Raw genomic sequence first — 25,105 nt, 5'->3', positions numbered from 1 at the left:
GTGCCCACAATAATGGTAGGCAACTTGGTACGTTACGACAAGAATAACATATGTCGTTTGTTAAACCATTCAAAATCTACAGCAATAATAAGAAAGTATAGTATACTAGTCACATTTGGCTTTATATCCGTCCCTATATGAGTAAACTTTCAATTGGCTTTTCACCTCGGATTGAGACTTTAGGAAAATAGTTGTCATCCTCAATAACTAGTCATTCATAAGGTTGGAACGCGTGTGGACTATAATAATAATAATAATAATAATAATAATAATAATAATAATAATAGCAAAGAAAAGAAAATATAATAAACGAAGAGAAAGAGAGAAAGAAAAATAATAGAACGAAAAAGTAGAATAGTAATCCTTTTTCAGTGTATTTCATATTGAAGATACGTTGCCTTTTTATAGGCAAAAATTGTTGGAAAAAAAACGATCATCTATAGTACAAAACGTGTGAGCTGCAGTGAAAATACTATTTATCTATAGTAAAAATATTATTATGTATCCACTTGTTTTACAACAGTCTCCCTCGAATGTTCATGTACAAAAGAAAAAATATGTACATAATTATTTGTAATACGCATTGGTTGCTTCCTCATTAAAAAATTTACCAGAAAAATCTAGTGGATAAAACCCTAGTACAGAAGAATTTTGGTGAAATATGTTTTGTTCTGTCTCCTTTGATGTATCCTCCCTTCAATTGAGTTATACATGCAATACTGTCTTCATACAATATTATTGGAACATATCTTTTCAAAGAAAGACCACGTGTATCTTAAATGTATTGAGTTATTGATTTTAACTAAACACATTCTCGACTTGCTTCATGAATGACTATTATCTCTGCATAATTTGAGGAAGTTGCAACCATAGTTTGCTTTGTTGAATGTCATTATATAGTTGTACCACCACATATAAATAAGTAGTCTGTCTGCGATTGACCTTTATGGGATCAGACAAATATCCTTCATCTGCATAACCAATCAATTGTGACGTAGATTCATTTGAGTAAAAATAATCCCATATCGATAGTCCCTTGGAGGTATCTGAATATATGATAATGTCATTCTAGTGTCTTCGTGTTGGAAAAGAACTAAATCTTTCTAACAAGTTTACAGAAAAAGCTATATCTGGTCTAGAATTATTGGTAAGATATATTAATCCACCAATTGCACTAAGATACGATATTTCAGCACCAATAAGTTCTTCATCATTTTCATGAGGTCGGAATGGATCTTTATTAATATCAAGAGATCTCACAACTATTGGGGTACTTAGTGAATGTGTTTTATCCATGTAAAATCTTTTTAAAATGTTTTCAGTATATGTTGATTGTTGGACAAATATCTCATTTGCAAAATATTCAATTTGTAGACCAAGATAAAATTTTGTCTTTTCGAGGTCTTTCATTTTAAATTTTTTTCTAGACATTTTACTGCCTTTGAAAGTTCTTTAGGAGTTCCGATAATATTTAAATTATCAACATATACAGCTATTATGACAAATTTAGATCCATACCTTTTAATAAAGACACAAGGGCAAATTGGATCATTTTTAAATTCTTCTTTTAACAAATATTTGATAAGACGGTTGTACTACATTTGTCATGATTGTTTCAACCCGTATAAGAATTTTTGAAGTTTTATTGAACAAATTTCCTGAGAATCTTTATATATTTCAGCCATTTTAAATTCTTCAGGATTTTCATAACAATATCATTGTCTAGAGAGCCATTTAAATAGATTGTAACGACATCCATCATATGTATGCCAGATTTATAATATACCTAAAAGTGATTGCATCCACCACAGGAGAATATGTTTTCATGTAATCAATTCCAGGTGTTTGTGAAAATCCTTGTGCCACAAGTCATGTTTTATATCTTACGACTTCATTTTTCTCATTTTGTTTTCACATAAAGACTCATTTGTATCCCACTGAATTTATACCTTCAGGTATTCGAACTATCGGTTCAAAAACTTCGCGTTTTTCAAGTAAAGCTAATTAAACTTGAATTATATCTTTTCATTTTGACCAATCATTCTTCTGTCTACATTTCTCGACAGATTTTAATTCAAGATCCTCATTTTGTTGCATTATTTCAACAGTAACATTATAAGCAAAACTATTGTCGACAATTACATTATTTCAGTTTCATATTTTTTCTGATGAGACATGATTTATTAAAATTTCTTCATTATTCTCAGGCGCCTTAACCCCTTCTAAGATTTTAATTGTTATGTCTCCTCGCTCTTCTTAAGTAGGTTCTTCCATATTATGACCATCTTTGTTGTTTGTTTCTTTTCTTTTTTGAGGATTTTTATCTTTGGAATTGATCGATCTGCCACGTTTTAAGCGTGGTTTAGACTCATTTATATTAATTAATTGCCCTACTGGGACATCAACTCAAATTGGAGCATTAGCAGCTGGAATATAAGATTTAGTAACTCTTGATAGGTCAGTGAATGCATCTGGCAGTTGATTTGCAATATTTTATAAATGAATTATTTTTTGAACTTTCAGTTCACATTTATTTGTACGAGGATCTAAATGAGATAGTGATAATGCATTCCACTTTATTTCCTCTTTCTGCTGCTTATTTTCTCCACTTAATGCTGAATATACTGATTCATCAAAATGACAATCAACAAATCTTGCAGTAAATAAATCTCCAATAATAGGTTCCAAATATTTTATGATAGAAGGAGACTCATATCGAACATATATCTCCAACCTTCTTTAAGGACCCATCTTTGTACGTTGAGGTGGAGCAATTGGAATATATACCGCATATTCAAATATTTTAAGATGAAAAATATTTGGCTCCTGACCAAAAGTCAATTCTAATGAAGAGACTTTTTGATAACTTGTGGGTCTGATCCACACAAAATTTGTTGCATGCAAAATAGCATGACCCCATAATAAAATAGAAAGTTTTGTTCTCATAAACATTGGTCTAGCAATTAATTAAAAACGTTTAATCAATGATTCTGCCAGACCATTTTGAATATGAACATGAGCAATCAGATGTTCAATTTTTATTCCAATGGACAAAGAATAAGCATTAAATATCTGAGATGTGAACTCACCAGCATTATCAAGATGAATTGTCTTTATTGCATGATCTGAAAATTGTGCTCTTAACTTAATTATTTGAGCAAGTAATCTCGCAAATACCATATTACTGATGGTTTAGTAATCAATTTGTCTTTAGAACATGCAATATAAGAGAATTCTTTAAATTGAAAATTTTTTTGGTTCTTCAAAAAGTGTCCATATGAACTCTCAATTATTTTGCGCATCATATTAGAATCGGGATGACCCAACCGGTCATGCCAAATAATAAAATCATTTGAGTTAGTAAACCTTTGGTTTAATATGACACGCGTTTCAACCATGCTAATACTTGTGAAGTATAAATTGAATGAAAGTGCGGGTAACTTTCAAATATAAATTTCTTGCACGACATCATTGTATTAATATAAAAATATTTATTTTTTCATCATTTCTAGTCTCAATATGATAGCCATTTTCACGAATGTCTTTGAAACTTAATAATTTTTTTTGAGACTTACTACAATATAATGCTTTATTAATTATCAAATTTGTTTCTCCAATAAGTACGACTTTAGTCTTTTCGGATCCTTCAATTAATCTTGTACTACTAGATATTGTATTAACATTAGCTTCTTTCATAATCAAATAAGAGAAATATTTCTTATCTCTTAAAATAGTGTGTGTTGTGACGCTATCGATATGACACATATTATCATAATTGATTTTAGATCCAACTGATGACTGGAATTTTTTTATATTCTTCATTAAAAAAAAGATACATTATAAGAACTTGAAAAGCTATAAGAAATCTTCAGAAAATGCACTAAAAATGTAGAAATTAATAAGACATAATGCCTTATGAAAAACATTTAAGAAGAACAACATAATAGGAAATGTAATTGGAAGACAAATTTTTATCCCAGTTAGTTGATCAGTTCTTCGGTCAATATTTTCATAGAAGTCTTCAGCTTCCAAATGAGTAATATTTGGAAAGCTTTCAAAATCATCATTTTTATAAGCAAGATTTGTCTCAATATCTTCATATTTATTTGAGGAAGTTGCTTCATTATTATCATTTCAAAAATTCAAGTGTACCTCCACATTATTATACTTTCTTTTGAGAAAGGATTGATAGAGTCTCACAAAATGATCGGGCGTATGACAATCACGTGCCCAATTTGAATTTATCTCTAAAAGAATTATTTTGAGTAATTTTATTTTTCTCATGTTTATTTTCACCATGATGAGGATAACTGTTTCATCATTTACCACGTTCACGACCACAGCCATGACCGCGTTCACGATAATTATTTTATCTTGATTCAGATTGATTATGTACTGCTACAACATTCGCCTCAGGGAATGGAGAAGACTCAATAGGACGGGCTTCATAATTTTTTTATCAGCAAAGTATTATTTTGCTCAGCCACAAATAGGCATGTAATTAATTCAAAATATTTCTTAAACCATTTTTCATGATATTGTTGTTGTAGCAACACATTTGAAGCGTGAAAAGTGGGGAAAAAATTCTCAAGTAAATCATCATCATTGATAGTTTCTCCACATAATTTTAATATGGAACTTACTTTGTGAATAATAGAATTATACTCAGATACAGTTTTAAAATCTTGAAATCGAAGGTGTAACTATTCATATCGAGCTTTTGGTAACACCGTAAGTTTTTTGGTGGTCATATCGATCCTTCAAATTAGTCCATAATTCAAGAGGGTCTTTTACAGTTAAATATTCAATTTTTAATCCTTTATAAAGATGATGACGGAGAAAAATCATGATCTTTGCTTTATCTTGGCTTGATGCTTTATTTCCTTGTTTAATAGTATCACCAAGACCATTAGTATCAAGCTGAATTTCAGTATCAAGGATCCATGACAAATAGTAACGTCAAGTGCCACAAATTCAAGCTTTGATAAATTTGACATGATGAAAACCGAGATAGAAATTAATTTGGAAATAACAAAACAACTAAAATTAAATCTCTTCAATATCTGAGATAGAAGTTAACTTATCCGGAGAAAATTAGAGTTTCGTGCTTATAACGTATTATGAAATAATAATAATAATAATATATAGATAGCAAAGAAAAGAAAGTATAATAAAGAAAGAGAAAGAAAGAGAGAGAAATAATAGAACGAGAAAGTAGAGTAGTAATCCTTTTTCAGTGTATTTCATATTGAAGATACGTTGCCGTTTTATAGGCAAAAGTTATTGAAAAAAACGATCATCTTTAAAACAAAACGTGTGAGCTATAGTGAAAATACTATTTATTTACCGTGAAAGTGGGTCCATGGACATCCACTTGTTTTACAACGCATGTTTTATTAAGTAATTAAACATATTATAGGAGACCAAACAAATTAATCATAAATTTGGGAAGAGTTAAAGGAATTGGAGTATGACCCATTATTTAGCCTATATTGACCTAGTCAATTTCAGCTCAAATAATTTTTGAACGGCTTAATAACTTAGTCATTTATTGATTCGAACTCATTTTGACTTATGCAAAATTAGTCTAACCTCCCATTTGATACACCTACCATCATTAAACGACATCTCAAGCTAATCAAGTAAGATAAGTTATATGAATTTGTTTACTAAATTTATTTTTACAGTACTAAATATTTATATTAAAGCCAATAGAATTACTCGACTATTTTATGAGAATATGAAGTGTTTTGGTGGTGCATGACAGCAATCTTTTCAATTCAATACTTCATGAATAGAGGTATGGCTTCTCGAATTGGGCTGAGCCCAGGACCGGACAATTCTGGGTCTGCATTCCAAGTTTATCATCACGATTCACGAGCTCATAGTTTGCTTGGGCTTGGAGTTGGACATTCAGATGGATTAGTTCCTCTATGAGAAACTGCAAACGTTGAAGTAGGCTGTAGCTTATAATTAAAAAAAGGAAAAATTATTAGGAAAAACACCTTTTAATAAATAATTATTGATTTTAGCGATACTTTTTATTTATTACCATTTATAGCAATATATAGGAATATTATGATATATTTACTATGTATTAAAAGTGAATTATGCATGCATTATAGATGTATTATAAGTGTTTTAAAATATATTATACTTGTTTGGTAAGAAATTGACACAATGTATTATAAGTGTATTAAAGTATGTGGTAAATATATTATCCATGAATAAAACTTGTATTATATGAGTTTTATAAATTATTCTCGCCAATATGTATTAAAATTGTATTATAAGTGTTCAGTAAAAAAAAATATTATTGCTATAAATGGTAAATATTTTCTTAATGTAGTACATTTATGTAAATTTTCCTTAAAAAAATAAGGCGTTAACGGACCGACAGAGGTATGGCATCTTGAATTGGGCTCGACCCAGTCCAGGACTATCACTGTTAAGACTCGCAATACACACTCGTCCATTACTTGAAAATTAAAATATTTGGTTCTATATATAATTTGAGATGAAGGGAGCAGCACATCAAGTACAATATTCGATTATCATTCTATAATTTCATATAAGTAAAACATATAGATTATGAGTCAATTTATGAATAATGAATAACTAGTATATCAATTGTTGGAGATAAATTTTGATTTATAAAGTTTAGTATAAATGATTTTCCCTCGTGAAGTTATAGGACTATCCAAATATGCCCACATTCATTTAACCCAAAGTTCATATTTTTGCTACTACTTTTAATTTAGAAACCTTGCTTATTTTTATACTTTTATGTGTTTGTTTTTTTGGATGTCTTATGTTGTAGATTTTTTTGTTGGACTTACTTGTTTATACATGTAAGGCATAAGGTCAATAAGCATCTAATATCTGAGTCAGCAGCTACACACAATATTACATGTTAATATTATTGTAATTTTGTAAACATATAAATTATTAAGATTCTAAAATTATTTGTCTGGTAAATGGATTTATTATTATTATTAATATGGGTCATGGTTGTTACTTGTTAGTTTCAGCGGTTTGATCAGAACGAAATAAAACCATACCTCTTTTATATTAATTCCTTTGTTGTACTATATATGTTTGTTTAGGATAAAGAGGAATCGGACGCTTATAAAATTATCTATTCTTTTATTTTAAGGTTTTCAGTAATTGTCGGGTGATTTATTCTAATTCCTCTGTTAATCATGTTACTTATTGCGAAAAATGATGCTCATCCTTCTTATCTTCGTTTTTTTTTTTTAAAAAAATGTATATATGCATTAGCCATTATGTCTACAGTTTTAAAAATAATTTTAAATAAATATTTACCCCCTTGGCGCGCAAGTATACATCTTAATCCCCTTCGTTAGATAAATTTCTTTCGCTGAAAAATTACTACGTTTATAGTAAAAAAAAAAAAGTTAGTGAAAATTTTAGCTCCCTTAAATAATACTATTACAGTATTACTTATGCAAAAATTAAGCTTAATTAAATCATTGATAATACACGTTCCCGTGCGTAGGTTTCTAGATGAACTTAAGGAGATTTCGGAGAATTGTCTTTATACTAATAAATCTGAAATCATAGATATAAGAATCTTTTTATTTCATTTAATGAATAATATATTTAGTTGATGGGATATGAATTCTTGACCCCCACTTTTGTGTAATTGAAAAATGAAAAGGGGTGGAATTACAGAATGCCCACATGCTCATCAACTTTAAAGTTTGATTCTGTGGGGTATTCCTATTTTTTGCATCCCACTATAATTTGGCCTAAACCCAAGCAAGGCTTCATCACTAAGCAAAACAAAACATTTTCTTCCTTTTCATGTCCCCAAAATTATTATGTGTTGATTTCAACATTTCATATATAGCAAGTAATTCTTTTATTTCTTTTGTCTTCTTTTTTTTAAAAAAATAAATAAATGTTGAGTCGTGCGTCGATAATAAACAAATTAATGAGATTTGAAAATGGATATGTTAGGTTGGTAAACATAATTCAGGATGTTTCTCTGCATGACGTCCATTAGATAGAGAAATAGACATTTTAATATAAACTAATAAATAAACATCCAAACATATGCTTTTGGACATAATTAGGATGATGAAAATCGTATTGTTAATTTGTGGATACCATTCAAAAATGATAACTGAATTATTCGAGAATTTTTTTTAATGAAGCTCATAACCTTGCATTACCCTCAGTCCCTCACGAAGAAGTTCTAATATTTTAGCCGTTATTAAAATATCAAAAAATTGATTCCTTTTGCCAAGATTAATATCTGTAAATAAGACAACATAAAAATAATAAGTAAAAGAACTCATGTTTTTTTCTAGTTTCTGTTATTTTTTTGGAATCGCCAAGGCTGCACATTATACAACATTTTTTGTAATTTTACCCAGTATTCGTATTTGTATTGAGTCTCGATTAAATTAGATTTGCACTGAATAAGGCCCGTTAAAGGAAAAAATATCTTCTACGATGATTTTCTCCATTCACATATCAAATTCGAGGCTTCTATCAATAATGAGGGGTCATATTCCTTAACAGTGCACAGTATACAACATACTTAAGCATTAAATAAAGGGAAAAAATACGTGAGGTAGAAAATTGAACTCCCTTGGTCAAATTCATTAAGAAATGTAAAATTCAATGTGTAGTTTATTAAATTACTTTTATTTAATTAATTTTTCTTGAGAACTGAACACTATTAAGAACATGATATGTAAGAGTATAGTTAAAAAATACTCTAAAATTGTCTTAAATATTTAAGGTGACACTTATTTTAGGATAATTTTTCATTACTAAAGTGACATTTATTTTGAAACAGTAACTTATAATAAGGGGATTCACATCAATAAACACATTTTTTGTTTTGACTCTTGTTAATAGTCAATATTCAAACTCCAAACCATCACCATCACATTCATTATCATCAACTTTACAAAAGTGGAATCTTTTTGGTTCTTTTTTTATGTTTAAGAGCTCTGTCCATATATTATATTTACATATACATGTGTATCTCACAAGTTTGTGTGTTGCATTTGCATACATGTGCCTTTAGTGTTCCTCTCCTCTTAACCTTCTTCTACCTTTTTTCTCAAGTTGTTCAAATAAAACTTGAGAGCTTTTCTTCCATCTCTAAAAACCAATAAACAGGTTGTTTTCATCACATATACATGCTCTGTATACTAGTGGCTCCCTGGATATTTAATGACAAGTTAGAGCAAAGACATGCAAGTTTATTCATATCCAGGTAAATTTTACTGTCTTTTGCTTTATATAAATGGCAATCTTTTTGGTTGTAATGCATTAAAGAGAAAAGATAAGACAATTAGCTATATAGTGCAAAACAAATGGATTATGTTCTTTGTATAGAAAAAACATAGTTAAGTTTTTTTTTGGGGGGACTAATCCATGCTTTTCCTTTCCTTCTCGGCGCTACTGTAAAAATGTTGAATTTCTTATGATTTTCCCTAATGTATTGATGCTTTCAAGTAGGCACCATTCGCCTGACTTTCTTGGAAAACTATCTACAAGTAGTATTCGAAATAAGGAATTGAAGTCATTTGTTGTTAGCAGGGCATTGATCTCTACTAAGACCTGAAGTGGGAGGTGGAAATGAAGTTCAAGTTTATGTCTTTTTGAAGAATCCAGCAGTATATGATGCTTCAGGTAGAAAAAAGTTACTCTTTTTGGTTTCTGAATCTTTCTTGGTATTGAAAAATGTTGTTGCTGATTTGGGTGTTTGAGGGAAAGAAGAAGAGGATTTTGGCTAAGGATTAGCATTAGGCCAAAGGGTGGATTATTGAGCAATTTGAACAGGATGGAGGCATCCATGCCCCAAAAAAGGATGAAGAAACAACTAACGGGGAAACGTGGGGACAGTGTCTTGCATAGATTGGCTAGAGCTGGAAATCTTGTTGAAATAAGAGGGATTATAGATAACACGAGGGAGGAAGAATTGAAAGAGCTTTTGGTAAATCAAAATTCAGCTGGAGAGACCTCTTTATATGTTGCAGCAGAATATGGTTATTGTGATTTAGTTAAGGAGATGATCAAGTACTATGATCTTGCTGCTGCTGGAATCAAAGCAAGGAACGGATTTGATGCGTTGCATATTGCTGCTAAACAAGGAGATTTGGGTATGTTAATGGTAGTATAACATCTCAATTATGATTCTCTATTCTTCGAATCAAGTTTTCTAGTGGACTTCCGATGAACTTTTTCGTTTGCTAATGTTGCAGATGTGGTGAAGGTACTAATGATGGTACATCCCGAGCTCTCAATGACTGTTGATGTTGCAAATACAACAGTTGTGCATAGTGCAGCAAACCAAGGGCATATTCAGATGGTGAATTATTTATTGGATGCAGAGAGTAGTTTGGCCACTATTGCTAAAAGTAATGGAAAAACAGCCCTACATTCTGCTGCAAGAAATGGACATGTGCAAGTGGTGAAGGCCCTATTGAATAAGGAGCCAAGGATAGCGAGCCGGATGGATAAAAAGGGGCAGACTGCACTTCACATGGCTGTCAAAGGAAAAAACCTTGAAGTTGTGGAGGAGCTGATTAGAGCAGATGCTAAGTTGACAAATATCGTTGACACAAAGGGCAATACAGCATTGCATATTGCATCCCGGAAAGGAAGGGCTCAGGTATGCTGTTTTCTTACATTTATGTAGGTTTTCTTGATGTTTAGAGTCTTGGAGTTTGTTTATCGACTTTGAAAAGTTCTTCTACACTATCAAGTACCGTACACAAAAAGTGAGACTAGTAAACCGAAAAATAAGGCAGGTAACCTGCTATAATAAGTTACCTGTCACTAACTCTTTCCTTCTACATATGTAGATTGTTAAGTTTCTACTTGGTCAAAACGAAACGGATACCAGAGCTGTCAATAGATCAAAGGAAACAGCTCTTGACACTGCAGAGAAAATGGGACAGGCAAATATTGCAGTCATCCTACAGGAAGCTGGTGTACAAAGCGTCCGAGCCATCAAGCCTCAGACTTTAAATCCAGCAAGAGAGTTGAAACAAACAGTTAGTGACATAAAACACGAAGTACACTATCAAATGGAACATACGCGACAGACAAGAAAACGTATACATGGCATTGCCAAACGTATAGATAAAATGCACACTGAAGGCCTTAACAACGCCATCAATTCTACCACAGTCGTAGCTGTACTAATCGCCACAGTTGCCTTTGCAGCAATTTTCTCTGTTCCAGGCCAATACATTGAGTATCCAGAAGATGTCCCGCAAGGCCATTCCCTTGGAGAAGCAAATATAGCTCCAAGTCCCTCATTTCTGATATTCTTCGTCTTCGACTCTTTTGCCCTTTTTATCTCTCTGGCAGTTGTGGTTGTTCAGACATCGATCGTGGTAATCGAAAGCAAAGCAAAGAAGCAGATGATGGCAATCATAAACAAGCTTATGTGGTTAGCATGTGTGCTAATTTCAGTGGCATTCTTGGCACTGTCTTATGTTGTGGTTGGCAAAAATGAGAAGTGGCTGGCTATTGTAGTGACTATTATAGGAACAGTTATATTAGTTACAACACTAGGGACTATGTGTTATTGGGTCATAATGCATCGGATAGAGTCCTCCAACATTCGAAAGAACTCTCTGGCCAGTAGGTCCTTGTCCTGGTCAGCGTCAGTTATCTCTGATTCAGATGTTCTAAACAATGAATACAAGAAGATGTATGCTATATAAAAAAAAAATAAAAAAATTAGCAACTCTGTAAATCCTACCCCAAATTGTAATAGATCATTGGCTTTACCATCATGTGCATACTCTTGAATCAAAGGTAGAAATATGTACTCTCACTTCAATTTCCAATTTTTGCTCGCCCCTCGCGTCTTACCTTGGAGAAGCAAATGTTCAGTTTGAGGCAGAGAAATTACAAGAAGATTTACTTACAATTCTTTAAAGCGGCATTATGAATAACATGGCCTTATTCCTTCATAACTGGTTAACAATAAAGCTTATAGGGCTTGTGTGGGATCTGAGTGGGGACAAAAGTACGTTATCCTATTAACTTCTCTTCTGCAGGAATGGACAAGATGAAGTTGGATGGTTGAAGAATGGAGAATAAGCTACGTTTTCACATATTTTGGCCAATGTTCCAAAACCATTTTCGTAAAAGTTTGCCACACACCTCAACTTTCTAAAATAAGTACCTTTGAAAAAATAAAAAAGTACTTTCAACTTCCCAGAAGCTTGGCCAAACAAGCTATGAGACAATAAAACTTTCAACAAGTCACTTATATTTCTATAAAATCATCTCAAAAATGTAATTCCCGTTAGCAAAAGTTTAGCTGACAGGGAAAATGAGAGAACTGTACTGGAACTTTTTTTTCGACTTGGAGCATCTTAAAATACAAGGGGTAAATAAATTAACTGAGAAAACACTACAGTAACAACGGCAGGCTGCCAAAAAGCCCAATAGAGCTGAAAACTACAGGTGAGAACTAGCTGGGTCCTAGAAGGATTCTGAATGTACACTGTAAACTGAACATAATCTCGTTAGTGCTGAGGTAGAACAGGTCTTTTTTCCAACATTTCATAGTGGAGTACGAAATTATCCTGCATTGGAATTGCAGAGAAATCAGAAAACTAGAACCTCAGTTCCTACAATTAACATAAATTAAAAAATGTAAAATGAAATCCATACCTTGCGGATTGTCTCCCATGTGTTTGGATCAAAACAAATATAAGATCCTCTCTCATAGGCATTGGTCTTGACAAGAGGCTCCAAGTTGGCAACCCTCATAAACCACAATCGATGTTCTCTGTGGTAAAACCAACCCCGGTTATACCTGGATGAAATGATGCGAAAATGTTGTCAAATAGATTCAAAAAAGAACAAAAGCAAGCCAAATAGGTTAATTATGTAGTATGTGGTATCCCAAGAAGCAATAGAAAGCTAGATTGCTATCAGGAGCTACAGTAGAACAAATGATCTCCCTATAAAACCAATTTTCGTACAAAAGAAAGAACATACAATTCATTGGCAGCATATAATTGTGCTTCATCCTTTGGCATGCTGCAAAGAACAACAGATCCGAGTTACTTTTACATTCAAATTTTATGGCCAAGAACCACTAGACTTGCTTAGAGAGAGACTTGCCTGTAGAAAATGTAAAACAAAGTGTCTAACTGAAACTTGGAAAAGTATCCTTGCTGCAGCCAATTCAAAACGTATCAGTAGATTTAAAAAAAAAAACGTAAAACAGATGAAGATAAACAAGAATATAGAGGTCACTCACATTTAGAGGAGGTGGTTGCTTGGCATAATAACATTGTGGTACTGTAAATTCTGGATCACCCTTGGCAGGCTCATCGGACCACGGGGAACCAAATGTTTTGTGTAAATTTTCGGCAGAGTTCAAGTTCAATCCAAGAGTCGTTAGATCGATTCCAAGTGCAAGAGAAGTCAGATCCGGATCGCTCATTCTTATTACACTTAGCAAGCCAAGCATACCAAAAGGGTCAGGAGCAGCTTGAGCCTGCATGGATTTCATGCCCTGATCCCTGTATGGCTGACCTAAAGCAGACATATGCGGCAGGCGGTATGGGGATTGAGTCTGCTGCTGATACTGCTGAATAAGCTGATCGTATGAGCCAATACCAGAAACAGTACTTGGAGAATTAAGAGGCCGTAACCCAATACCAGGAGGTCCACCAGACTGAAACAAATAGAGTGAAAAGTGAGTAAAGTGTCACCTAAAGCTGTATGAATACGGACCTTTTCGCCACTACAAATTATGCATGGAAAAGGCTTCTTCACCATAATACTAACAAAAACCGTTAGCTTTCCATGATATAACTCAACTCAGTCATGCTTCAAAAGCAAATGGCTCTTCTGGTAAAATCAAATTACTGTTTTTGGAATCAGCCAGTGTCCACAAGTACTCAGCAACAAATGTATACCAATTTCAACACTCCCCCCAACCCTACCCAAACAAGAACAAGTTAAAAGAAAAACAACTCCAAATAGAAACAGAGGAAGGGGAAACATATCTTCAAAATTTTATTAGGAAGTAGCCAGCAAAGGAGGGCATCAATCAACTCTTTATGCGAAGTGAATGTGACCCATATCTCACCTCTGTACCCCCACACTCCACACCACCACCAGCCCAAATATAAAGAGGGACAAACATATAAAAATTAAAATGAAGAATAGCGAGAAAAAAAATTATAAAGGTAATGCACCTGTTGGTGATAACTCGAGTGTGATGACGGGAAGACATCTGAACCATGTAAATGTAGTGGATCCTGGTTGTTTGCATTTGAAAAAGAGAGACCACTATTACTCACCGATGAGGCATGTTGCTGCTGCTGCTGTGAGCGAAGTGATGAGTATGTCCCTCCCAAGTTAAAACCACCAGATCTGCCCATCTGTGCCTTAGATAATGAGAGATAGGGGGCAGAGTCACGAGGCTAAAACATTCACTATTAATCAGTAATCACAACATTAAATTAAGAATCCAGTATTTCAGAAATTTGTGTTTACAGAGAAGTGCTGCTGCTGCATCATAGAAATAGTATTATCATGAAGTTGTTCTTTCTGGTGTAGATCCATAGCATAATCAGCATTTCCACCTAAGCAAACATGAGAGCAATTCCATTTAGTAGACTCCTAACATGCAAAAGCAACTAGGAACCATCTTACATTGTCCCTTCCCTTTCCCTTTCTGGTCTCCTCTCTAGCTATACATAAAGAAAGGTAAGAAACAAACAACCAAACTCAGACCTGGAAACAACTAAAGAATAAAGCCCCATAAGCATGCCCAAACCATAATTCCTAGCCCTCCCAGGAGAAAAAGAGAGCTATATCCCATATAAAATTCAGGACTGGGAAGCAAGTTTAGCTTGTGGGGGTACATCACAACAACATACTAGGAATTGGGAATGCGTATCCACCAACACTATGTTTAAAAAAAAAACAGATCCTTTGCAATGGAACAAAATAGGATTTCTTTGCGATGAAAATTAAATCACTCCTTTGCAGTGAAAAAAATAAACGAAGATGAAAAAACTTAGAGAGAGGTATGCAAACTTGTACATACAGTTCCCCTAGGTTGTTTCCTAACAAAATTAGGAAATAACTCATATTCCTCTACATCCCTCCACCCACCTTTCCTTATTCTAACCACGCCGAACAAATTGCCAGACCAAAGTTTTACGGGAGAAGTGGTTTATCAACTAACCAAAACAAGCATGAGAAGAACATTGTGCATGCATATAATCACCTTTAAATCCTGGCAAGGCCGGAAAATCTTCATTTTGAATGCTGAATTCCTGATTTTGTTGAGCAATTTGTTTTCGCAGTGAACCTGAGATCATTCCTTCCTCAGTATTTTGAATGAATAATTAAATAAAATCATTTCTGCAGAATATCAGGAAGGAAAGGCACTTTGATTACCCAATTGTCCTTGCGGCCCTCCAGCAGAACTAGGTCGGCTGCTTAGCTGAGGGAAATCATTGGTATCAAATGGAGATCCATCATTTGAATTCACATCATTCAGCATTCCCATGGAATTAAGGTTGCCGATCGCTTGAACATGATTCTGAGATAGCTGACCACCAACAGTAGGATATGAATTACCAAACATAGACATCGCCTGCGGAGAGGCTGAATCCAGATGGTACCATTAGCACAGAAGACGGATCGACCTTACCACAAAATACATAACATAGGTGCCTGAATCACCTTAATATCTACAAATACCAACTTTATACACAATTAATGGCAAAGAAGCTAGTATTTACATACTCAAATTAAACAGAACCAAATGACAAAAGTAAGTTTCATCAAAGTGTGTTCACATACTCAAATTAAACAGAATCAAATGATACTACGTCTCATAAGCACTGATGAAGTCCTAGAAATGTTTTCAACTTGAGGTCTATGGTGAGGATAATGAACTCATCAAATGAGGAGAACAAAACCAACTAAAAGCTCAAATAGCCAATAGCTTTATAAGGAGGTCAATGAAGAACGAAGTAGAAATGATAAGAATTAAAAATTAGCTTAATGCAAAAATCAGATTTACTTGTAACTACTCTTTTTAGGGCTATTAAAAAAAGACAAAAAGAAAAAGTTAAATAGGACCATCTCCCTCAAAATTTAGTTAGTGGCACATACACCACCCAACCTCTGTAAACATACAATTGAATATGGACTCCCTCAACTCTTTAAGGGATACTTACCCATATGTACAGCCCAAACAAACAGTTTGCAATGAGTATAGCCCAATAAATTTTTACATCTAAAAGCCAACATATGTTTACATTGAATTTCATCAAGCTAAATCTATTTTAATGTTATTTTTTTAACTTCTACCACAAGCTACCACAGAACCCTCTTTATTTTTTTTATTTTTCAGTTTTAAAATCTGTATAACATGTTGTATAGAAGTATATAAACACTATTATACATTACATATCGAATATATATATATAAGTATAAATAAATGTATTTGCTTTGTATAAACATTGTATAACCCATGTATCCAACCACACTATTTTTTGTATGTGAATCCACACTCTTCGAAACCTCGGAAAGACATCAAGGAGAAGAAATTCACATAATAGTAAGGAGACCAGGCTGTGGTGTAAGCCAATCAAGCAACTCAAATTCTTTATTTGAGTACTAGTCAGAAGGAGAAGCCATCGATCGATATCAGAGAAGGTTGTTACTTCAAGTTACAAGCAATGACATAACAATTATACAATGGATTGCAAAGTGGAGGATGCTGTAAATGGGGGTCCTTCTCGTACATATACTATCATTCACTGCTCTTCAATTAGTTTGCTCATTTCTAATAAGCACATGATATGAAGTTGCGCAATGAAATTAACTGACCAATTGTATAGCGAACAATGAAGAAGCGTATGGGAATGGTCACACGGAAGGTGAACAGCGTACCGTGTTCCCGAAGATAAGTCTAGCCTCACGAACTTGAGAAGGATGAAATTAGAGATCTCGGATGTTCTGAAATTCATAAGGATGGGGTGAGTTTTGAAGGTTTTGAGTTATGGATCTTGGAAGAAGAGAAGGAGACTGTTTGATTCTTGAAGGTGAACAGAGGTTGCCAAAAGGCAGAGGCGATTTCCAACTGGCAGAGATAGGGAGGTAGATGGTGCTTGTGTGGTGGTATGCAGCGGCAACGACAATTCTCAACCGCAGCATAAGGGTAGAGAAAAGGAACTGTAAGCAAGTGGAGGGTAGGGCTTTACAGAACTTGCCTAAACCGGGTAATAAAGTAATAATTGAGCCAAAATTGGCAAACTAGAATAGTTGTGGAGATATTGGGATGTAATTACCCTTTTTTTAATCCAAATGAAGGGATTATCCTCTGCAGTTTTTCGCTTGAGGTGCATAAACCACCCAACCACTATAAATATAAACATAACCTCCTGAATGTTATGGAAATAAAGTGAAAGTGTAGATTTACAATCCATATGTACATAATTAGCATATGAACATAAAAATACACCCATATCTACTCTTCCGTTATCCCCCACTTCTTTCCTTCCTCCTCCCAATAAGTGCTAAGCAATAAAGGTGAAAAAGGGGGAAATGAGAGAATAACTCTTATTTTATTTTTGTTCAACCTTTCTTCTTTTTTAATAATCTTAAAAACTTTTCTTTTCTTTTTCATAGTTTGAACTGGGAAGGGTCATTTTCGCTGTTGTATTTTTCATGAAGAGTAAGCTTAGAACCAATCTCACTCTCGAAAGGTGGAATAATGTACAAACAGTTTCACTTTAGTTCATAATGAGGTAGTTATGTATATATTTTGAAAGGCCAAGAAGGTTATGTACCACAAACTCAAAGCTAAGGGAAATGATTTGTATTTGACCCCCCCTCAAAAAAGGGAATAGCAGACTTTTCATGTTGAAAAAACATCGATCTATAACCAACTACCCAGCAAAGAATATCCTCTTCTTTTTTCAACTTAAAGCTACATAAAAGTTTGAGTTTATATATTTTAAGAAATAGATCAAAAGAAGATTATTAAATAAGTGTCTATATCCGCATCCAAGAAAGAAGGAAACTAGTTAAGCCTCTGTCAAGTATGAAAATAATGTCAGAGAAAGTTTTGGATAATAAAACCGCGAACAGACCACAAGATGAAGGGAACTAGCAGAACTAGAAGAAGAGAGACTGCCAACATTTCAGGTTAATTTACCTTGCTGCAGAACGCCACCCATTAGTCTATTAGATCCTTGAACATTTAAATTTCCAGAACCAGTGTTTGCAGTCAAATTTAGTCGAGAACCAAGACCAGGCACAGACAATCCAGCACCAGAGCTGATGTTTCTCCCAATGTTGCCTCCACCAACTATATTTCCAACTGAATTTGACATCCTTGGACCTGCATTTCCCAAAATTGTGGACATTCCAAGGCCTTGAACAGAACTTCGGTTACCAATTGCTGCAGAGGTTGGAAGAATCCCAGGAATAGAACCCCCAACCCCATTATTGTTACTACTATATCCCGGATTACCGACAACACTCATACCACCTCTACTTGTCATGGCAGAATGACCATGAGAACTTCCCTGGGATATCTGCAACAAAGATAGACAACGCAATGATGGTTGAGTTCTAGAGATTATAAATGCGCGTGTGAATAAAACATAAGAGAGGAAAAAAAACAGATGCAGAAAAAGTTGTGAAACTAATTCTAATCTATGCTTGAAATGGCTTAAACAAATGTTAGTAGCATGTCTCTCAGAAGCTTTTCTAAAATCTCCATTTCCAAAATCAAATCTTCTTTCCCATTTTTCAAAAAAGCATTTGCTCCACCATCTCAAACTATGTTTTCACCAATCACCAAGTGTAGGAGAGAGCCAAACCAAGAAATTATCAAAATCATCATCTTAGAGGGACTTATTTGTTATTTTTCCATTATTTAGGTAATCTACTAAACAAACACAACCCCGTGAAAGGGATAGCGAAATACTATTTGATGCAAAATGACCACCAGAGAGGTTACTACCTGATTGTTGGACCCAACTTAAAAGAGACGTTATTTATTGCTGTTTTTTCTCCATTATTTAGGTAAGCTACTAAACAAAATGAAATAGAAATACACAAACCTGTGAAAGGGCTACCGGAATATTATTTGATGCAAAACGACCACCAGAGAGGCTATTCCCAGATTGTTGGACTCCACTTGAAGGGACATTATTTATTGCTGTGTTTCTTGAACCAAGTGTACCCGGCATGTTAGGAACATTGAAACTTCCATGAACGTTATGAAGGCCCTGAATATTTCCTGTGAGGAAGAAGCATTCTAGTACATCTGCTTCAAAAATCAGAAAGTAATGACAATACAGAAAACAACTCACCAGAGTGATGATAAAGAGGGGAGGCTCCACCCGATTGAGGAGAGAAAGATGAAGGAAATGAGCGTCCGGTGTTGTCAGGAAGATTTGAAGCTGACCCGTTCAGAGATGACTACAACCAAATTGGAAAAAAATTGAGTGTGGACCACTAAATATTAAAGTAGTGAGCAATGCCCATCCATGCATCAACGAGACATATAAAACTGATGCAACAAGAATATCTAAATCATCAATCAAAAGGAAACAAATCATACATAGAGTAAGAGTTCCATTATGCAACCACATGCTTAAAAATGTCAAACTCTGACCATGTCTAATATGTAGAGTTTTGAGTACTCCTCTGGTGCAACATATAGGTTTCGTGTAGTGGTAGGCAAGATATTCTATGAAAACAAGAGCCGTCTAAATTGGCCTTTGGTCATATATATTACTTTAATCAAAGTGTACATTGGAACAACATTACTTACAACGACATACCCAGTGTGGTCCCACAAGTAGAATCTGGGAGGGTGGAGTGTACGTACACCTTACCCCAACCTTTGTGGGGTAGAGAGGTTATTTCGCTAGACCCTCAGCTCAAGAAAAATCATTTTTTCAGTACAAATTTCAAAAAAAAAGTAAATAAACTATGGTAAAAATGTTAAAGAAAGAAATATATTGGCAGCAAAAATAGTAAAAATAACCGAAGTAAAAGTAACAATAGTAGTAATCAAATTGAAGAAATAAGATAATGCTAGCATAATAATAATAATGGTAAGGGACCAGAGGAACTGCATTATTGACTTAACATAAAAAAAAATGCCAGGGGATCCATCAAAACCAGATCTCATGTTTTGACAGTAACACGGTAAAAAAAGGTACACAATTTGGAAATTCCAATGACTAGCTCTGCACCTCAGCCTATTCTGGTGAACCTCGGGGAAAATAACATGACCCTTCAAACTGTTCCTTTACCAAACAATCAATGTCAGTTGTCTCCAGAGTGATACTTACAATCTGCATTTTGTTCCATAGCAAAGTCTCCCTTACAAATTCATTTTAGATGAAAGAATTTAATGTTTAGTTTCTGTACTCCACGAATATGACTAAAGGAGGTAACTAAGCCTAGACTATGGAAAGATATGTATACTTTGTTCCAAAGCAAACTAGAAGAAAATAACATGACACTCTATTCTGTACAAATAGTTAATGTTAGTTTACCTCCGCAAAGATACTTATATTTTTGTTCTACATCAGAGTTTCCATCCAAAATTGATAAAAGGGTCAAACCATATTGGATAAGCATCCTTACCTTGTATTTTTGCAAAAATGTTGGATTTCCTCAAAAAATTATTTTGGATGAAAAAGGTTATGCTCCTCGCCAAATAAGATTAAATACGATAACTAAAATTAAATTCATAGAAAATACGAGTAACTTGGTTTGAAGGATCCAGAATGACCACCTATATTTACTGATGTTTACTGGGGGAGGCCTAAATGGACATATGGGTAGATATAGTGACAGATCCAACCGAGCATATTAGAATATGATTATCATGCCAGGAATGAAAGAAAGACTAATCCAGAGTTTGTATCACCTAGTAACTTAGTTTTAGTTAACACCAAGTGTAACGAGAGGGAATCACATTCACACGTGATAACATTTTCTTTTGTGATAAGGTAAACGTGAGAACATTTAAATGTGAGGTAACTATAAATAAATTTCATCCTTATCAGAAGAAATGACATGGCCAAATGTAAGGGCTGCAATGATATAACAAAAGATGCCCTAGCCACCCAACACGAACTAGAATACCTGGATGTGAAGAGAAAGAGTGAGCGAGAAACAAAAAGGAAAAGAATTGTATGCAACCGAAAATTCAATAGTGGACACTAAAAAACAAAAAAACTGGCATTTACGGACAAGCAATTGAAGGAGCGAATACGTGACTAAACGCTGATCCATTGGAAGGAAATGACAACTTGAATTGAGAAAGTAACAAGTGAAGTTCTAGATGTGTAAAGGCTGCATCATGACCATAAAAATCTTGGTGGTAGAATGAGGAGATACCAAAGAACTATAAAAGCACAACAGGACTATAGGAACTTACCAACAACAAAAGAATTCTTTAAATAAAGAACATAAGAGAGTTAACAAAGAAGCTAATATGGTTGCACCCAAGGATGTGGCCTATTGGAAAATGAAATAGGTTGAGAACCATGAGGTTTTAGGTTCAAATCCCAACCAAGACAAAAACAACAAGGTGATTTATTTTCATGTGTCCTAGCCTTGGTGGACAAAGTACCTGCTACCGATTTCTAGGGGGAGGTGGTACTTGTTGCTAGAGGGTGGTGAAAGGTACCTGTGGAATTAATTGAGGTGAGCACATGCGGGTTCGGACACTACAATTATAAAAAAAAACTTTAAAAAAAACTAATATGTTTTCTTTTAGAAGGTAAAGTAGCCAATATGGTTATTAGTGAATCTATAGGTAAGAACTTAGAATATAAGTTAACACGACCGAGAGAGAACGGATAAAAACTTGGACAAGGTTAAATGTATTCAAAAAAATTCCCAATGAGATAGTGAGATCAAGAGATACAATTTTGATCAATTGACAAACATAAATTACGAGGATTAACTTTTAAAGTATAACCTCAACTAGTGTAAGATTGAAGCATAATATAGTTGTTTTGTAAAAAAGGAACAATCAAGCACCATTAACAATGCATCATTAAAGTAATGAACACAGAGTGCAAGTTAACCAACTAAAAATCAAAATAAAATTTGCATCACAGATAAAATCTTAACAAAACAAACAATATCACAAACAAAATCTTCACCCTAACAACAACAACAACAACAACAACAACAACCCAGTGAAATCCCACATCGTGGGGTCTGGGGAGGGTAGAGTGTACGCAGACCTGACTCCTACCAATGTAAGATCTTCACCCTAACAGTGACATAGAAATAGTTTTGAACACCCAAGAGATAAGGTAGACAGACATGGGCAATATGTTCTTCCAAAAAGAGGAAAGAGATAAAAAGAACCTAAATGAAAAAGCACAAATACAAGAACGGAACACGAGTATCAAAATAAAATAAACTCTGTATAGAAAGATGAATACATTGAGTAACCCTGACATTGTAGAAATGTCAAGAGGTCATGCAGAATATTTTCCTTGTCGTACAGAAGCTTCCTTTCCTTTTTCTTCAGAAAGGTTTTGGGAGACTAATTTTTGAAGCCTTTCCAACGTGTAATTATCGATTATCTGTAAAGCAATGTGAATGGAATAGGCAGTCAAAAAATACTAAAATCTTTACCATCAAATTTATCAAAAGCAGCGAACATAGTAACGTATTAAAAGGGGGGGAAACTAAAAACCTTGTGACAAGCTGAGAATCCACCAAGCACATAAATATGTACTCTTAATCATGCAAATTATTGAACATATGGTGCAAACTAGTGGTAGCAAAAGGACAGGTTGGGTTTTTTTGGACAGGTTGGGTTTATTAGGCCAGGTTGAGAGTGTATACGATCTAACCCACCTATATTCTTTTAAGAAACAAATGTGCAGTTACGATTCCTAACCACTCATATTTAATGCAGGTCAAAAACTGTAATTAATTGTTCTGGTCAAAACGGGTTTGACTGATTTTATATAGGTGTAAGAAGAAATGCTAGTGTTTTATACATAATTTACAATAAATAGCTAAAGTGGAACTTAGATTCTATTTTACTCACACATTCTACTGGATTTCCATCAGAACTTTGGTTAGCTCAAACTCCTTTTCAATTTCAAGAATTTTTGTTTAGCCATCTTAGATCTTTGCATTCCATACAAGAGAAAGAAAACATAGGCACAAAAGAACAGTGGAGTATCATCTCTGCCTTAAAATAGTTCATCCTTATAATAGAACTCTACAACAACTGATATATCAAACACAATTTACAAGAGCTCAATTTCATCTTGAAGATCTTTTCATTTCATACAAGAGAGGAACACGTTAGTCATTTTATAAGAGCAGTGGAGCACCGTCTCTACCCTAAAATAGTTCGTCCTTATAACAAAACTCTAGAACAATTGATATATCAAACACAATTACACGAGCTCAATTTCATTAATTTTTTTAGCAAAGAGAAAGAGAAACAAAAAGGAAAGTCGTTTAAAAAGGTGCAACTCATAAAGTTTTAAAACACTGAGTATGACGATTTCCCTCTCTGTTGGCTCAAGTATAAGAGGAAAAGTAGTATATTTTGGTAATGGCATACAAATAGAATTATGAGCAATGTAAAAAAGCTCACATTAATATAAATTAAATTCTCAGACCATTCACATTTATATGTTGTGCAACAAAGCACAATAACACATTCTACTACACAGGGACTCCAAAGCAGTACGAGTGCAACATGTGAATTGTTTCCGGTGAGCACTTGACCGCTTTAAACACACTTCAAATCCATATTCAATCCGTTCTATTACAAGATGAACTTTTATTTATATAGTAATTTTGATTCAAATTATTACAGGTGAAAAGAAAAAACTTCAGATTAATTATCTGCTCCAATTAAATTAAAACCATGAAACACATCCACAGCAATCAAAGAAACTAAAAGAAACACAAGAATTACCAGTCTTCCACAAAAAAAAAAATAGGGAAAATCATACAAGCAAGTAAATACATTAGATAGAAGTTACAACCAAATTCAAACCCTAACATTTCTCTAAACCATAAATCGACATACAAAATCGAGAGCTGTATATATGAATTGAAGAAGAAAAAAAACAGATAAAGCTGGAAGAGAAAGAAATGGCGTTAACGAAGAGAAAGAGAGAGAGCTATTACCAGAGTACAGAAAGAGCGAAAAATAAGCAGAGATCTGTGAGAAAGATTTGTGTAGGTGATCTTTGATGTTGATGAGAGTGGAGGGATAAAGATTGAAAAGCAGGAAAAAGTGAATTAAAAGGCCCGAAACTCTAAAAGCCCAAAAAAAATGCTGTTTGCCCCGAAGTCTCACCACTTAGCCATTGGGATGGGGACACGTAGGACTGATTGGCGTAATAATATCTCTTGTCCGATTTTACCCTCACCAGTTGGTTCGTGCTAAAATACAAATAATTTAGCCCCTGTTATAAAATAAATTAAATTGAAAATTTAAGAAGAAAAAGAAAGTAGCAGAAAATAGAGACAGTAAAAGAGGATTTTCGTTGCACCATCTTGCATATATATATATAGGCACAAGAAGAAGAGCAAATATCAAGAAAAAGAGAAAATACCAAGTGGGGTCCACTTAGAAAATTACATCCAATACACAATACTCCCTCTTGGATGTTCACGTGTAGCATGCCTCATTAAAAGAAATTTACAAGAAATAATATATATATATATATATATATATTTATTTATTCTGAACACCCATAGATGTTGTGCCTCGTTAAAACCTTACAAAAAAAACTCAGTGGGAAAAATTCTAGTGAAGAAAAAAGAGTACACACATCTGGTAATATGTCTTGAGTGCTGCCTCATTAAAAAAACTTTGGCTAAGAAAAAATCTCGATGAAAACATCACTTAATATCTCAAAAACAACGCATTCTAATTTTGTATCTCATTTTCTCAAAGGTTGAAGTCGGCAATGCCTTGGTAAACATATCTGTTAAATTGCCACTTGAACAAACTTGTTGGACATCTATTTCACCCTTCTTTTAAAGATCGTGAGTAAAAAGGAATTTTAGTGAAATATGTTTTGTT

General features: G+C 33.9%; 2 protein-coding genes and 1 non-coding gene across 6 annotated transcripts; 2 read left to right on the top strand and 1 right to left on the bottom strand.

Annotated features, from left to right (window-relative positions):
• Positions 1–9,035: 9,035 nt before the first annotated feature.
• On the top strand, positions 9,036–11,813 carry LOC129898616 (ankyrin repeat-containing protein At5g02620). 2 transcript variants are annotated; one of them, XM_055973221.1, is made up of 4 exons: positions 9,036–9,256; positions 9,583–10,145; positions 10,248–10,657; positions 10,851–11,813. In XM_055973221.1, exons 2-4 carry the CDS (start codon positions 9,827–9,829, stop codon positions 11,718–11,720), a joined length of 1,599 nt encoding a protein of 532 aa, XP_055829196.1. In that variant the 5' UTR covers positions 9,036–9,256; positions 9,583–9,826; the 3' UTR covers positions 11,721–11,813. The 2 variants fall into 2 exon arrangements, with proteins under 2 accessions (XP_055829196.1, XP_055829197.1); XM_055973222.1 differs by having other exon boundaries at positions 9,502–10,145.
• Positions 11,814–12,257: 444 nt separating this feature from the next.
• Positions 12,258–24,312, bottom strand: LOC129898615 (probable NOT transcription complex subunit VIP2). Of its 3 annotated transcripts, none has more exons than XM_055973218.1 (14): positions 24,202–24,312; positions 22,482–22,625; positions 19,374–19,482; positions 19,122–19,300; positions 18,209–18,590; positions 15,436–15,645; positions 15,263–15,346; positions 14,524–14,612; positions 14,223–14,450; positions 13,277–13,696; positions 13,138–13,190; positions 13,012–13,053; positions 12,682–12,826; positions 12,258–12,593 (listed from the first exon to the last, which is right to left on the bottom strand). In XM_055973218.1, exons 2-14 carry the CDS (start codon positions 22,497–22,499, stop codon positions 12,534–12,536), a joined length of 2,019 nt encoding a protein of 672 aa, XP_055829193.1. In that variant the 5' UTR covers positions 22,500–22,625; positions 24,202–24,312; the 3' UTR covers positions 12,258–12,533. The 3 variants fall into 3 exon arrangements, with proteins under 3 accessions (XP_055829193.1, XP_055829194.1, XP_055829195.1); XM_055973219.1 differs by having other exon boundaries at positions 14,223–14,414; XM_055973220.1 differs by having other exon boundaries at positions 14,223–14,408.
• On the top strand, positions 19,374–19,454 carry LOC129901782 (small nucleolar RNA snoR35). Its single transcript, XR_008769954.1, has one exon. It is a non-coding gene; the product is annotated as a small nucleolar RNA snoR35 (small nucleolar RNA).
• Positions 24,313–25,105: the final 793 nt, after the last annotated feature.

This window comes from Solanum dulcamara, chromosome 8 (assembly GCF_947179165.1).
Source record: "Solanum dulcamara chromosome 8, daSolDulc1.2, whole genome shotgun sequence".
Taxonomy (NCBI): domain Eukaryota; kingdom Viridiplantae; phylum Streptophyta; class Magnoliopsida; order Solanales; family Solanaceae; genus Solanum; species Solanum dulcamara.
The sequence above is the reverse complement of the archived record's forward strand: the minus strand, read 5'-3'. Positions and strand labels throughout refer to the sequence as shown.

Coding starts and splice junctions, on each gene's coding strand:
- LOC129898616 (XM_055973221.1), top strand. CDS start 9,827: ATGGAGGCATCCATGCCCCAAAAAAGGATGAAGAAACAACTAACGGGG. Junction 10,146..10,247: donor TGCTAAACAAGGAGATTTGG/GTATGTTAATGG, acceptor CTAATGTTGCAG/ATGTGGTGAAGGTACTAATG. Junction 10,658..10,850: donor CCCGGAAAGGAAGGGCTCAG/GTATGCTGTTTT, acceptor CTACATATGTAG/ATTGTTAAGTTTCTACTTGG.
- LOC129898615 (XM_055973218.1), bottom strand. Junction 13,697..14,222: donor ACTCGAGTTATCACCAACAG/GTGCATTACCTT, acceptor TATTTGTTTCAG/TCTGGTGGACCTCCTGGTAT. Junction 12,827..13,011: donor TTATATGCTGCCAATGAATT/GTATGTTCTTTC, acceptor CATTTCATCCAG/GTATAACCGGGGTTGGTTTT.